Source organism: Liolophura sinensis, chromosome 12 (genome assembly GCF_032854445.1).
Source record: "Liolophura sinensis isolate JHLJ2023 chromosome 12, CUHK_Ljap_v2, whole genome shotgun sequence".
Lineage (NCBI taxonomy): Eukaryota > Metazoa > Mollusca > Polyplacophora > Chitonida > Chitonidae > Liolophura > Liolophura sinensis.
Genome location: NC_088306.1, coordinates 4,346,466 through 4,361,737, shown reverse-complemented (window position 1 = coordinate 4,361,737; position 15,272 = coordinate 4,346,466). Strand labels below are relative to the sequence as shown.

At 38.1% G+C, this 15,272-nt stretch overlaps 1 protein-coding gene across 2 annotated transcripts; it reads left to right on the top strand.

Annotated features, from left to right (window-relative positions):
- The first annotated feature begins 4,153 nt into the window (after window positions 1-4,153).
- Window positions 4,154-14,421, top strand: LOC135479653 (uncharacterized). 2 transcript variants are annotated; one of them, XM_064759547.1, is made up of 6 exons: window positions 4,154-4,213; window positions 8,998-9,134; window positions 9,675-9,893; window positions 10,135-10,410; window positions 11,819-11,939; window positions 14,101-14,421. In XM_064759547.1, the coding sequence occupies exons 2-6, from the start codon at window positions 9,017-9,019 to the stop codon at window positions 14,180-14,182; spliced, it is 816 nt and encodes a 271-aa protein (XP_064615617.1). In that variant the 5' UTR covers window positions 4,154-4,213; window positions 8,998-9,016; the 3' UTR covers window positions 14,183-14,421. The 2 variants fall into 2 exon arrangements, with proteins under 2 accessions (XP_064615617.1, XP_064615618.1); XM_064759548.1 differs by lacking the exons at window positions 4,154-4,213; window positions 9,675-9,893 and having other exon boundaries at window positions 8,742-9,134.
- The last annotated feature ends 851 nt before the right edge of the window (window positions 14,422-15,272 follow it).

Sequence of the window (15,272 nt, the reverse complement as noted above, 5' to 3'; positions counted from 1 at the left end):
CAGATTTCGCACTTTCTGTAGAACGCACCCCGAATCCAGTTTATCGATTTGCCACTTTGTTGCTTTCCGGTGTCGCTTTGTCGTGTTCCGCTTTTGATGGCTTGTCGGTTCACAGTGTCAGTTGTTTGCGTGGCGATATGCTGCTGTCATTTTGTCGCGCATATCTATGATTTAACATTGGCTTTGGCTCCTATCGGTAGACTACGGCTCTTACTATTAAAAGATCTCCTGTAACTAGATGGGAAATCCCCTTTCGTTCAGATCGATTACCAGCCCGCTCACAGTGACAAATCGCCTGTGAAATGACGCAAGATCTTTCCCGATATACCGTTGAAGTTGAAACTAGGCCAAACTAAATATTCGTCCATCAGCCTACTGTATGCCGTTAAATGCATAGGATAATATCATTTTCTGTTGAATGTTTTTATTTGAAAAAAGTTTTGTCTTACGAATTATTCTGCGAATATATCTCAGTGTCTTTAATAGACATTTATTACGAAGCTAAACTGAAAAACAGGTGTCCCTTTCTCAATGTATTTGTACGATATGGTTTTGACTGAAGTAAATAGCGTTGAGCTTTTATTGGAAAAAATATTGTAGATAATCTGTACAGATTTACGATAATATATTTTAACTCATCTAACATACACCTTGACAATATGTTGTGGTTCAGATCCCCCCCCCTTCCATTATCTCACTTTGTTTAGTACTAAAAAAAGTATGCAATTTTCGGAATCGAACTCGTTATGCTATTCGACACAAGAGTTTCTAGGTACGGATGTTAATAATGGACTGATGCGACATGTTATCATGAATGGAGAGTTCTTCTGAACTTCCAAATTCTTTCTTTTTTTTCGATTCATAGAAAAATGATTTCATGAGCTCGGTTATAGCTTACTCAATAACTCAATAACTAGACAAATAATATATGGAAATTATTTTGGTTCATGTAATTATATTTTTTATTATGAAGAGATTTCCCGCAGGTAAAAGCCTTAAAATAGCAAAATCTGTCTTTGACCCTACTTTTGTCTTTTGAAAGAACAAAAAGTAAAAATCGCATCACTCCAATTTTTCTCACAGGTCTTTGCTGCTCCGAGGTGTGACGATTTCCTATTTAGTTGCACGGGATCCTGTCTGTCATTTAAGGGCGTCATACATATAATGTTTTACATAGATTAACCTTGTAATACTTGCTATCATAAACATGATTTCAGCTTTATTTATAGACAGATAAATAGGTCTATCGAACACTGCGTTGGGTAATCGTCTAACTAACGATGTGTCGGCCATGGACCAGGATCCGGCTACCTGATACACACACATTCTGTTACACGTACTTGCTGATATCGAATATAATAACACAATAACTCAATAATATCTATGAATAAATTGTTTGAGATTTACTGGCAACGCCTTTATAGAAGTTTCTTTGAGTGTAATAACGGGAGCAGCTTCCCAGCGCTTCAGCAGTAGCAGGCGAGACTCTACCTTTAGTTGAGTTGATAGATCGCTGGGCTTAGACTGCTGAGACTCGAGTTCGAATCCTGGTATGACCCAAGTAGTGAAATCATTCAACCATTTAACATACAAGTAGTTCGTTAAAAAAAAAGACGTAAAAGACGGAACTATTATGTACATATATACTGTGTAAATATACCATATGCAAACTAGATTTCGGACTGAGATGAGTATCAAAATAATTTAACTAAACCTTAGACTTCCTGAACAAAGTACTAGACCAGTAGAATATACACCTGTAAATAGGCAGAAAAAACGTTTAGCGTGAACATGAAAATAACTGGTCGACACAACCATTAATATGCAACGGAGAGTCGGTCGCTTAATCCACAGTTCGTTTATGTTCTCAAAGCTCGTGATTCTGAAAACTGAAAGATAGAAAATGGTTCGTGAGCCTGCAAAGTATTTAACAAAAGGCTCGTGATCCGTACCCCGTTACTCGTGTGATATCCACCCTGGAACATGTATACAATGAAAACATTCTTCTGTTATTCTTAACAGAATGTCTGTTGTCTGAGTGATGCCAGAATTATCTTCTGTTATTATTACATAATACTCTGTCGTATTCAACATATCAACCTCTTAGTCTAAATGTTTTCTTTATTCTTAATTAATAAAATAAATAAATAAAAGTGTGTATGATATTTATCAGAGTAATCTGCTGCAATATCAAAATACATCTACCATCCCTCAGCCAACAGGCTCTCTCTTAAATTTCACAGATAACGTTTTTAAGAGGACAAGAACTCGAGTTGTTTAATCCTTGCGCTGAAGTCTTCCTCGATATGAATATTTATGAGGCCTTTGCCGTAATTCTAGGCCAGTGACATCCAAAAAATCGCATTTGACATCACTGCAATTTTGCATAAGCCATGGTACTGGTGGGAGGGGAGGGGTGTATTTTGTAATTTCCTACTATTAAAGGATATACATGAACAACACAAAATTCTAAGGTAAACTAACAAGAAGCCGTATTTTACTGGTTATGGATGACCATGATTCATTTTCTTTCACTAGACATATTGTCTGTGTTGTACCTCTTAATTTCTTACACTAGACATATAGTCTGTGCTGTACCTCTTAATTTTCGTACACTAGACATATAGTCTGTGCTGTACATCTTAATTTTCTTACACTAAAGATATAGTCTGTGCTGTACCTCTTAATTTTGGTACACTAGAGATATAGTCTGTGCTGTACATCTTAATTTTCTTACACTAGACATATTGTCTGTGTTGTACCTCTTAATTTCTTACACTAGACATATAGTCTGTGCTGTACCTCTTAATTTTCGTACACTAGACATATAGTCTGTGCTGTACCTCTTAATTTTCTTACACTAAAGATATAGTCCGTGCTGTACCTCTTAATTTTCGTACACTAGACATATAGTCTGTGCTGTACCTCTTAATTTTGGTACACTAGAGATATAGTCTGTGCTGTACATCTTAATTTTCTTACACTAGACATATAGTCTGTGTTGTACCTCTTAATTTTCTTACACTAGAGATATAGTCTGTGCTGTACATCTTAATTTCTTACACTAGACATATAGTCTGTGCTGTACCTCTTAATTCCTTACACTAGACATATAGTCTGTGCTGTACCTCTTAATTTCTTACACTAGACATATAGTCTGTGCTGTACCTCCTAATTTCTTACACTAGACATATAGTCTGTGCTGTACCTCTTAATTTTCTTACACTAGAGATATAGTCTGTGCTGTACATCTTAATTTCTTACACTAGACATATAGTCTGTGCTGTACCTCTTAATTTCTTACACTAAACATTTAGTCTAAATGACAAAACGTGATATACAGGCCACTAAAAATAAGGCTAATTATTATTTTTTTTACGTTAAAGAAAGGTTAGAGGACTTGTTTGCCAGGTGTCAGTATAATGTGATTGAGTGAGGCGTAATGTCTGATGTCTTCAATGGCGGCAACAACAGCCTGTGGATGGTCGTGGATTTTCCCACGGCTCTGCCCGGTGTATCCTCACACCATAATGCTGGTTGCCGTCGTATAAGTGAAATATTGTTGATTACGGTCTAAAAAAACACCAATTAAATAAATAAATAAATAAATTCAGTGGCGGCAGCACTTTGGACTCGCCCTGCCACAAGAAGATACTTGTATGAACACACTACGTAATGGCTCCTCGTGTGACTGAAGAAGTGATAAGTACGACGCCAAACCCCAAGCATGCATTTGTACGTACACATTTTTATGTATGTTACATCATCATTAAAAATTAGAGTCATCGAAGAGCGGTGCACAGCTAATTATATTTAAGACTCAAGTGCCAGATATCATCCTAACTGAACTTTATGCTCCATGGTTTGTCACATTTTGGTTTACAAATGACGAAAGTGATTTAATTTTTGTTGATATCTATATCGTTTCTCTTCTAGTCGCGTGCTTGTGACAGAATGACTGACAGCAAACATTGGAGGCTGTTCATCCAATCAAAGGACCAGAGAGTAAACTAGCCACACCCCGTTTCATTAAATGGCTATTGATACGTCGTCCCCATAATGGTTGAAAATCACGACTGGACAAAATATTCAGACATTTTACAGCCGAGTGGTTCGTCAACGCCCCTCGGTCAGGTGTTATTGCATTATATAAAGCTGAATGACGTCAGATTTCACTCAGATGTCACCGTCCCTTGATCGCGGCTGTCTGCTGGTAAGTCAATAACAACTATTGTACCTCTTCTTCTTCTTCTTCTATGTTCAGTTGGCCAGAAAACATGTGTAATTCATCAAGTAATTTAGAAGTTTAATTTTCAAGGGTTTTTTTAGAAGTAAATTTAATATGGTTGTAAACAATGTTATGAAGTTTGTCTTTTCCGTGTTTTTTCTTTTTTTGATTTTGGAAAATATTTGTCTGAATTCTGTCCGGTGGCAGGTCCAGTTCTGCAGAACAGCTTGGAGATGACGCCGTCAAATCTAAACACCTTGATAATCTTTTTGAGATTACGAAAACGTCTACTGTTACAAACCTACTTTTGACATATGATGCCTTTTCTTCTGATTTTTCTAATGTATTTACTATAGAAAATCCAAACCGTATCTACCTCATGTATAAAATTCGACCAACGGCCTAATTTTGCTTATGAATGAAAGAGATCGACTTATTGTCTTGATCTCTCAGATAATGTCCGCTGAGCAACAGATGACGTTTTTATAAGAAAGAATATTCCTGCTATAAGTCTCTAGCAACAGTTTTACAGGCTGTAAAGTGGGCGTGGTTATTATTTTAGGTCGAAAGCGTAGGCAGATATCTAAACTTTTTTAAGCTCATACATTTTATTGACTGTAAAATTGTTGCTAGACACTCAAAGCTGGAACATTATTTCTATTCTGTAACCTCCAATAAAACAAGTTATGTGGATATTAAGTGTTGGAATAAAAAATGGTCATGTTATCAATTTCAAAACCATACTAAGTGGTTATGGAAGATCCCACCAGACCAACAACCTCACACACTCCAGGTGAAATCATTGCTTCTAAACAAGAGGGGCACTAACCTGTATAATGATGACTGATTTTAAACGAGTATGGAATTGATTACAAATGCGACTGTAAGAATCAGCAAATTGTCTTAAAGGTGTAACAGTCGTAGGTGCGGATCTATTTTGTAAACTTTGACGATGACACTTTTCTCACCGGCAAATGAACACTGCTACCAGACGTGTACATTTCGTCTGCTACACACGGCTTACAAAGTTGAACCTTTCTGCGACGTCTGCCGCGTTCGCCGAGAATGAAATGAACAGTGCATAACGCTGTTACGAGAAATTACCCTGGGACATCTGGCATGTGTCATCGGTAACCGATGATTTTTTGTCAACGAAAACAACATCCCTTGTCCGTTCCGTATAGGCATTGGGCAAGTTTTTTGCAAGTGCGAGTCCAACATGAGATTTATAGTCTTTGATCGCCTTCTTCACACGTAATAGCGTTACCAAAACAGGGAGGGTAATAGCATTGGTGTTTTACACCATACTCAAAAATATTACTTTATTTTTGAATGCCCGCGTCAATACTGACTATCCATACTGCCAGCATTCTTCTCTACCAGATACAATGGTACATTCTGTGGGGGATCTAATAAAAATTATCCACGTCTTGTCAAATGGGCGCGGCTAACTAACCAGCGGGCGAGGTTAACTCTCCGATATTGAAGGGTCAGTTGGTGATAACACTCTAGCCAGGACATCCCCGTACTCGGGTTGAGTTTATAGTTACACCATGGGGCCTCCGTGGCCGAGGGGGGTTAGCATGCCAACGCGACGCAACGATCCAGAAGACTCTCACCAATGGGGTCATGCTGGCTTCTTCTCCGACCGTACGTCGGCAGGTCTCTCAGCCACTTGCGGATGGTCGTGAGTTTTCTCAGGGCTTTGGGCGGGTATTTTTCCGGATCAAAGTGCCGGCCGCCGTCGTATAAGAGGGTCGAGTTATATCAAAGACTTTAAAAATGGTACTCAAGGCTTCGCTTGGCGCTGAGCACTGAGGGGCTAGAGCAAGGCAACAGGATTGGTTTGCCCGGTGTCAGTATATTGTGACTTGGTGGGGTGTCATGCCTGGTGTCTTCGGCATGATTCTTCTCTGGCGGCAGCACTTTGGCGGCATAGACTCTCCCTGCCACAAGAAGACACATTTAATGTGCACAGACCTAGTGACTTCGTCCAGTTCGTCCAGCTTGTTTTCCCATTGTACTAAAACCAGACCAACCCGTTCTGTTTCCTTGTCCTAATCTCTGAAGGCTCAGACAGCAATTAGTGGGATCCGTGGCTTTTTACTAGTCAACAAAGCCTCAGGTTCCCTAAGCAAAGTACTAGATCAGTGAAAATGTATATTACACCCAAACATTTTCACCTTCAGACTAAACCTTTTATCTGGCGCTTTATACACTAAAATATTCTGTTAAATTTAACAAATAGTCTGTTGTCTGAGTGATGCTAGAATGTTATTTATATGATATTATAACACAAAGTTCTGTCATATTCAACATAATATTCTGTTAGTTTAATCAAATCATTTTGTTGAATTAATAGAATATATGTCATATATATATATATATATATATATATATATATATATATATATATATATATATATATATATACATATATATATATATATATATATATATAATATATATATATATATATATATATATATATATATATATATATATATATATATATATATATATATATATATATATATATATATATATATATTTATATATTTATATATTTAGTTTATCTGCTGCAATACCAGAATGCATTATCGCAACTCTCAGGCAACAGATTTTCTGTTAAATTTGACAGATTATTTTTAGTGTGTAAGGCACCAGATAAAAGGTTTAGCGTGAAACTGAATATAACTGATTGATACAACGACTAAATGCAGCCGTAATTCTGTCTGCTTATGTCGTTAATTCCACAGCTCGTCTGTGTGCTCAAAGGTCCAGATTGCTAAAATGAAAAAACAAGAAAATGTTTGCGAGTCAGACAAGTACTGAAAAAAAAAAACCGTGATCCGTTTCCCGTGACTCGTTTGATAACCATTGTGGAACATGCATACACTGAAAAAATTCTTCTCTCAATTTTAACAGAATGTCTGATCACCAGAATGTCTGGCGGGGGGAGGCGGGGGGGGGGGGATGGCAAAACTGGCAAAAAGGTTTCAGTTCTATCCAAATCTAGCACCATTCTAAAATATTTTAACCGCGTGCAAATTAACAATGCAGAAATTTATAGTGCGTCAACAAGCTAAAATGTCTCTGTGGCAGTAATACTCAATCAGTGCTCTTTCGTCGTCATGCGGGTGAAAAATTATAAGTACGACGTAAAACCTCAAGCATACACACTACTTTATACATCTATTACCTGTCACATCATCCATCATGACAGATTAGTGTCAGTGAGGGCCGGAGCATGTAATCTGTAACGATGACGTGTCATTTATAACCCCCGAACTGAACTTTGTGCACCACTGTTTCTTATTTGACACATTTTTATGTAGACATGTCAAAAGCACTTCTCATTAGTATATGATTTGTTGATATCTACATCATCTAAAGCTCTTCTCGGCCTCTTCCTATCACGCCCTTGTAAAAGAATAACTGACAGCAGACATTTGACGTGAACTGATTTAATTTTAAATCGACTTGTTTTCAAATCAAAAGAGATTGTTTAAAGTCACTACCGTAATCCAACAGTAAATGCGTTTTACATTGTTGTGCCTAGAAGTTCAGTTATAGACCGAATTGCGTGATCAAGTTCTAGAGAATTACATAGCTGTACAATATATACTAAAGGTAAACTTAATACTAACATTTTCCATTTCCGTCCTACTATTTTATGCATACAGCACGTCATCACCTCATAACATTATCACTGATTATCAGTATATTTGTGCTTGTGTGCGTACAAGCAATATAAATCACGTCTGGTCTTTATGAAAGCTCATTTACCACTTTTCTGCCTAACGAAAAGTTTACAAATAGGCATAGTCCCATGTAGATTCTAGATGTGTTATAGCAAATTAGAATCAAATCAAGCCCATTCTCTATGCGTTAATTTTGTATATTTCCATAGTAAAAATTTTTCACAGTTAGAAAAGAGGACACAATTCCAACTTTTGACACCATTCTCACTTCTGACATTCTCACCTCTGATATCATTGTCACTTTTGAACCTGTGCCCACTACTGACACCATTCCCTCTTCTGACATCATTCCCACTTCTGACACTATAGTCACTTCTGACACCATTAGCACTTCTGACACTATTGTCACTTCTGATACCATTCCCAATTCTGACACTATTGTCACTTCTGACACCATTCCCACTCCTGACACTATTGTCACTTCTGACACCATTCCCACTCCTGACACTATTGTCACTTCTGACACCATTCCCACTCCTGACACTATCGTCACTTCTGACACCATTCCCACTCCTGACACTATCGTCACTTCTGACACCATTCCCACTCCTGACACCATTCCCACTCCTGACACTATCGTCACTTCTGACACCATTCCCACTTCTGACACTATCGTCACTTCTGACACCATTCCCACTTCTGACACTATTGCCACTTACTGCTTGCCACTTGCTGAGCATTTCAAGAATCACACGGGCATAAACAGACTATTTCCAATAATACTATGCTTTTCAGGCTATCAACAGACTGAGCAAAATGCTCCACATTTGTATAAGTGCCTCAAGTAACCACACACCATCAGCGAGTTCAGGCTTTCACCCGCCTAACACTTTGTACTTTCCTCGTACCTCTTCAAAAGTCATCTTTATTTGTATAATGCGTCACTACGCATGTTTTTGACCCTGTTAAGACTGAGCCGAAAGTCTGTTTGTTGGTGAATTTCCAGTTCCCGTTTCGGAGAAGTTTTTGTTACCTTATCAGGAATGTGGGCAATCTACTTCACAGATATACACATACCCTCACGATGGCCGTGTCAACACTTCCTCCCGCACCGAGGGATCACGCACTTAGAGTTTTCATCGAACAAATCGCCGATGATATGACAGATAAAAACTTGGAGGATATTGTGTTTTACATGAGAGGTAAAGTATATGCCGCCATGAGTGTTTGGTTTTCTACCCTCAAGCCCTTATTAGATCTCTGCTATATGAAAGTATATATAAGTTGACGAAAACTTTATGAGGTCGCCTTTCCTGCCATGAAGTCATTTGTATATTAATCGAAACAGACATTCGTATACAAGCGTCAAACATTGAGTTTCAGTGACAAGAATTGTACTTATTCACTTCCACCATGCATTTATGCAAATACACAACGTATCGTTTAATAATAAATGAAATAAAATTAGAGGTTTTATTTATTTATTTATTTGACATTGGAAATTTTAAAAAAACAGTAAGCCGGACTGAAGAATATTTCATTTATACGAATGCGGCCAGCGTTGTAGTGGGAGAAAACCAGGAAGCCCCTGGCAGAGAAGGGCATAGCAATGAGATACGCACTTCTTTGACATAAAATGTATAAAGTATTTTTACATTTAACTCTTCGAACTATTGCTTTGTCCAGCCTTGAACAACAATTGTGTGTGTATAAGTGTGGAAGAGCATGCAATATTCTTTCAGGATTCTTTGGTATGAGGCGACGTGATTTAGATGGCAAACCAACTTCCCTGAGTCTCTTTAAACTACTCATGGAAAATGGTTACGTGAACGTCAATAGCATTATGGTTCTGCAGAGCCTTTTGTGGCACATTAATAGGAAAGATCTATTCCAAAGAGCGGTAGAGTTTGCTGAAGAACAGGGGGATGTGCTTTACGTGCATACACCTAATCCGATCCCAGGTAAACATACACAGCTATTTAAAAACCACCTACGTCAGTTGGTGAAAACAGTTCTAAAATATCACCTATATACAGAATTATATATGCATGTTAGTAACGATAACAACTTTTCAGATTTGTTAAAATTCTGTCGTAAAAATGACGTGCTATTGACATTCGTTTTACCATTGTGAGCTTTGGCTCCCCTCAAATTCTGTCCAGTTTCAGTGAATAACATATCTGTGATTGCTTTCTTTGGCAGCAAAGGATTGCAGATATGTGACGTTTCACGTCAAAGGGAAGGTCAACAGGAAAACAGTTGAAGAGTTACAGTCTAACGTCGCTAGATGGCTTAAAGTGCCGTTAGAGTTTGTATCGCTGGCAGGCGTGGAGGTTACAGACAGCTTTAACATCATTCTCATGATCCCCGAATTAAGCACTGAAATGTTGCGGAAACATGTCCCTTTGAACAGCGAGTGGTTGATGTCACAAGGAATGGACACCTGCAAAATAGATGGGGAGGACATTGATCTAACAGGTAGGTTATCCATCAAATATAAATCATACAAGCTGAAGTCTTCTGTAAAACGCTTGACGAGTGATGAAATGCGCGTGGAAATGTAGCTAATGGAAATCTTAAATAAATCTTGTCGTCGTAACAGGCTTTGACATGCCAATCGTTGATAGAAAGTGTTGAACAATGTTATGTAAATTGGTTATTATGACAATTACCATCAACCATTATGACCTGGAACATCCATAATATTTGATGGTAATGGTCATAATGACCAATTTCCACATCTGTGTTCAACACCTTCTTGGAAAGAAGTAGACCAAGCTATCAGTCGACATAATCTTGCACGAAGGGATTGTTGGCTATTATCGACCCAGTTGTAAATATTTACAATTGCCCTAAAATTAATGTTAAATACAATGGACTGTTAGTTCTGTCTCAGTTTTCGGTTTGCAAAGATGTGCAATTCGACACCGCGAGCATCCGGGAATTTTTCCGTTTTACTTCCGCCAGCACGCATACTCGCTCACACTGGGCGGTGAAGACATTGTCTATATAGCATGGGAGTACGTGCAAAACTCTCGCTGCACGACCTCATAAGTTCAAAACCAGGTTTTGTTGACGTTCACAATTTAGATATGCTGTGTACATTGTTCTCTTGTCTTACATACTATGGTTGATGGTTATTATCAGCTGTATATCTCTGAATACCGTCCAGTGTTGTCCATTTCCCTATACCTTCCCATATTATGTTTCTCGTTCGAGCGAAGTGCCCGGATGCTACGCGCATTTTTTAACAAGTTGTTGTTGTTCAACACTGAATCATTATGATGTAGAACTCTTTTGAAAATAAAGACACGAAAAGTTATTGACCGGTACATTGTCCTTTTACACAGGCCGCCTTTATGTACGAGTCCAAGATAACAATCCCCTTACTCCTTTGTGCAAGTGGCGTAACTTAATTTTACAATCAATTGTATACTCAGACCTATGGCCTACTATCGATTGCAGCTACAATCATCTCTTTGTAAAAACAGGCCGAGAAGCTTAATACCCATCCCACTGCATGGTCTTTTTCTCATGTATATTCTGCCTTTCCGCGACTAAAGACAATCTGTCGCCCCAGTTTTACTGAGCAATGCATTTTCACAGGGAAAGTCTTTCTTATAGATATACAGCTTCTTGGGTTTATTAACATGACGTTTCGATGTATTTACTAATATCACTATCAAGTGATAACGACGTTAGTAACTACATCTGCTAACTGTTAACATCTCTTGATAACGATGTTAGTAACTACGTCGAAACGTGGTGTAGATAAACCAAGAAGCTGTATATCTATGAGAAAGACTTTCCCGTGTACATCCGTCAAAACTTCTAAATGCCACTCAAACATGTCAATGCATTTTCGTCCATTTTCTCTTTCATTTAGACCTTCCAGGTAAAGGCGTTTCTAGCCCCCTTCCTAAAGAAAGCGAGGACCTGTCATTACAAGAACTGAAACGACTAATGGACGAAAATAAATTTTTGCAAAGCCGAGTGGAGACCTTACAGTAAGAGCTATAGTAACACACACAAATCGTTAAGAATATTGTTAACTTTCTCATAGGTTTCTGATTTTCTTACTTTATGATCGCTTCTGTCAGGTTGTGACGATCCGCTCAAGAAAAGGTCCAAACATATCACATAGGAACATCAGAAAATAACCAGTACGCTAAAACAACTGCACATTCTTTTTTACTTTCGGCCGAGCTGGGGTTCGTTCTAGACTGGAAATACAATTTAAGAAGTTACCCCCAACATGAATTCGTGTATGTACAGCTTGTGAGAGACATCGGTAAGGAAATCAATAGGCTCCAGACACATTGCAAACATCTATCGAGAGAACTTTTAGAAAATATCCTTAGGTAGAGCTGAAAATTCAAAATAGTGTAGTACTGGTGTCAACCGTTGAAATGATGTTACTGTTATCAACAATGTGGTCACATAAGGAAATATTGTGTACTGGCAATTTGTGCAAAGCAAAACTGAACACAAACCATCCTGTGCAAGAGAGGTAACTTAGCAACTTAGGCTTTCTTTGCGTCACAACTTAAGCAGAATTAGGTAACAAAAATGCAGTGATGTTAACTGCAATTTACTTGCACAATTTTTCACGATTAAAAACGATTACACAAAAACAATAGAATGGGACCAGGCCTCGGGAATACTTAGTTCACCGGCAGATTACTTCGGTAGCCTAGTGGTTACAGCGACCGCCTCGACGCCTGGGAAGAAACTAGGGCCGGGGCATACTAAAGATTTTAAAAAACGGTACTTGTTGCGGTTATATGCAGAGCAAGGAAACAGTGCTGACTGGCCCGCTGTCAGTACAATGTTATTGTTTCGGATGTCTGGTATCCTCGGTATGATACTTCAGTGGCGGCAACACTTTGACGACATGAGCTCGCCCTGCCACGTAAAGGCATAGTTTATGTACATAGACCTAATGACTCCTTTTCGCCATATGACAACGAAGTACGAAGTAAACCCCCCAAGCGTACATATATAGACCTACATACAAACATCCACACATGCATACATGCACATAGATTATCAGTCAATGACAGGATTTATGTAACGTCACAGACACGACCTACTGAGTCTAGCCTAACTGTGGTATTGTCATATTTAGCAGTTTGTTAACAGCCTGATCAGAATGAGAAAGTAGACAAGGGATAAGATTAGATAGGATAAGATCAGATAAGATTATATTGTGGTGACTTGTGGTTATTTACACGGAACACTTCGGGAGCACGAGATCTACTTCTGCAGCAGGTATTTCTTTGTGGATATAAATAAGGTCTTTATTTGTGAATATATCAGTGAATTAAGTACGACGTAAAACACCGATCAAATAGATAAATAAAGAAGAACCTTTTTCATAATATCGTGTCTACTTTTTGATTTATTTGATTTATTTGATTGGTGTTTTACGCCGTACTCAAGAATATTTCACTTATACGACGGCAGCCAGCGTTATGGTGGGAGGAAACCGGGCAGAGCCCGGGGGAAACCCACGACCATCCCCAGGTTGTTGGAAGACTCTACTTTTTGAGGGCAAAATACTTTTTGCTATAAAAAAAAACTTCCTTCACATACACATTGGTTGGATTACAATCTTGGTGTATGCCAATACCGATGCTTGTACACGTAATGAGTATTGTGTATTTTCTCTTTAGAACCTGGTAATTCTTTGTACTGACAACGACCTCTTACTTCCGGGACTGAACCTAGGCAAACATTCTTACATGCGAAATCTGGTCATCCAACAAACAGCAGAAATCAAGCATTCTCACATGCGAAATCTGGTCATCCAGCAAACAGCACCATCAAGCATTCTCACATGCGAAATCTGGTCATCCAACAAACAGCACAAATCAAGCATTCTCACATGCGAAATCTGGTCATCCAACAAACAGCACAAATCAAGCATTCTCACATGCAAAATCTGGTCATCCAACAAACAGCACAAATCAAGCATTCTCACATGCAAAATCTGGTCATCCAACAAACAGCACAAATCAAGCATTCTCACATGCGAAATCTGGTCATCCAACATTTTCCAGTATGGTGTTGAGCAAGAGTTAAATAAAAAGATAAATATTGTTTATTGGCAAGCTGTCATGTTTGCTGGCATGACCGTTATTGAGACCTTGTTAATTTTTTTTTCAGATATGAGAGGCTCGCTCGTTACGAAAGTGGCGACCACCAGCCCACGAACGATAGTGTTCACTCATCCCTGGCGCCTGTTTGAGTTATACAATCTACAACCTGTGTCTCCGGCTTAAGTGATGGGAAATGAAAACCTCTGCACCAACCTTAAACAACCGCCTCTGTAAGATACTATGGTAACTACATATATGGATTATATATACATTTTTTCTTCTTTATCTGGAAACATAATTTTCTCCAATATCAGTGTTGTCATCCAATCTTTTTTCTACTCCTTCTAATAATTAATAGCATATTTGATATTGTCATAGCATTATGGTGGGAGGAAACCGGGCAGAGCCCGGGGGAAACTGTTATATATAATATAACAGTAGTATGTATGTAATATAACAAAATAAATACTCAGGTTAAAACTGGGTTTAAAAATAGTGTCTATGAGCTATGACAATATCAAACATGTTATTAATATATATATATATATATATATATATATATAATAATTTAGAACACATAACCACATAAAATAGGTACCTTTATCGGTATTTTTGTAGAAGTACTAATAAAAAATATGTGTTTTTTAGCAAGTTAAAATTAACACAAAAAGATGATTGCATATTTACTTTTAACCGTTTTGGCCGAATCTTTTATTAATGTGACATTCAGCTAAAATAATTGGTAATTTAAGACTTTACCGCCAACGATCACAATGGGGAGAGACTTCTTGGTCAATATGCTACGCTAACAAGCTAACAGCTAAGTCATAGAGCCCCCCTCCTCACACTCCACTTTGTCTGACTCCATCACAGAATTAAGACGCGCGAGAATACATGTTTTTCTCATTCTTATTTGGAATGTGTTATTTACTGATAGTTTACATTTGTTTTGAATTTCTGGTGACTTCGACTTCATTTAATTCAACTCTAATTTTATTGGGACTGTGACTTCAGTTACCTTGACTAATGATGACTGTGATTTTAGGTACCTTGACTCATGGTAACTGTAATATATCATGAGCTGTGATTTAACGGTGACTTTAACTGTCAAAAGTTATCTGCTGATGACTGTGATCTCACTTGACTTGTGACGTGCTGGTGACTAGCATGAGCTGGTGTTATCTGCTGATGACTGTGACCTCACTTGAACTGTGGCATGCTGGTGACTAGCATGAGCTG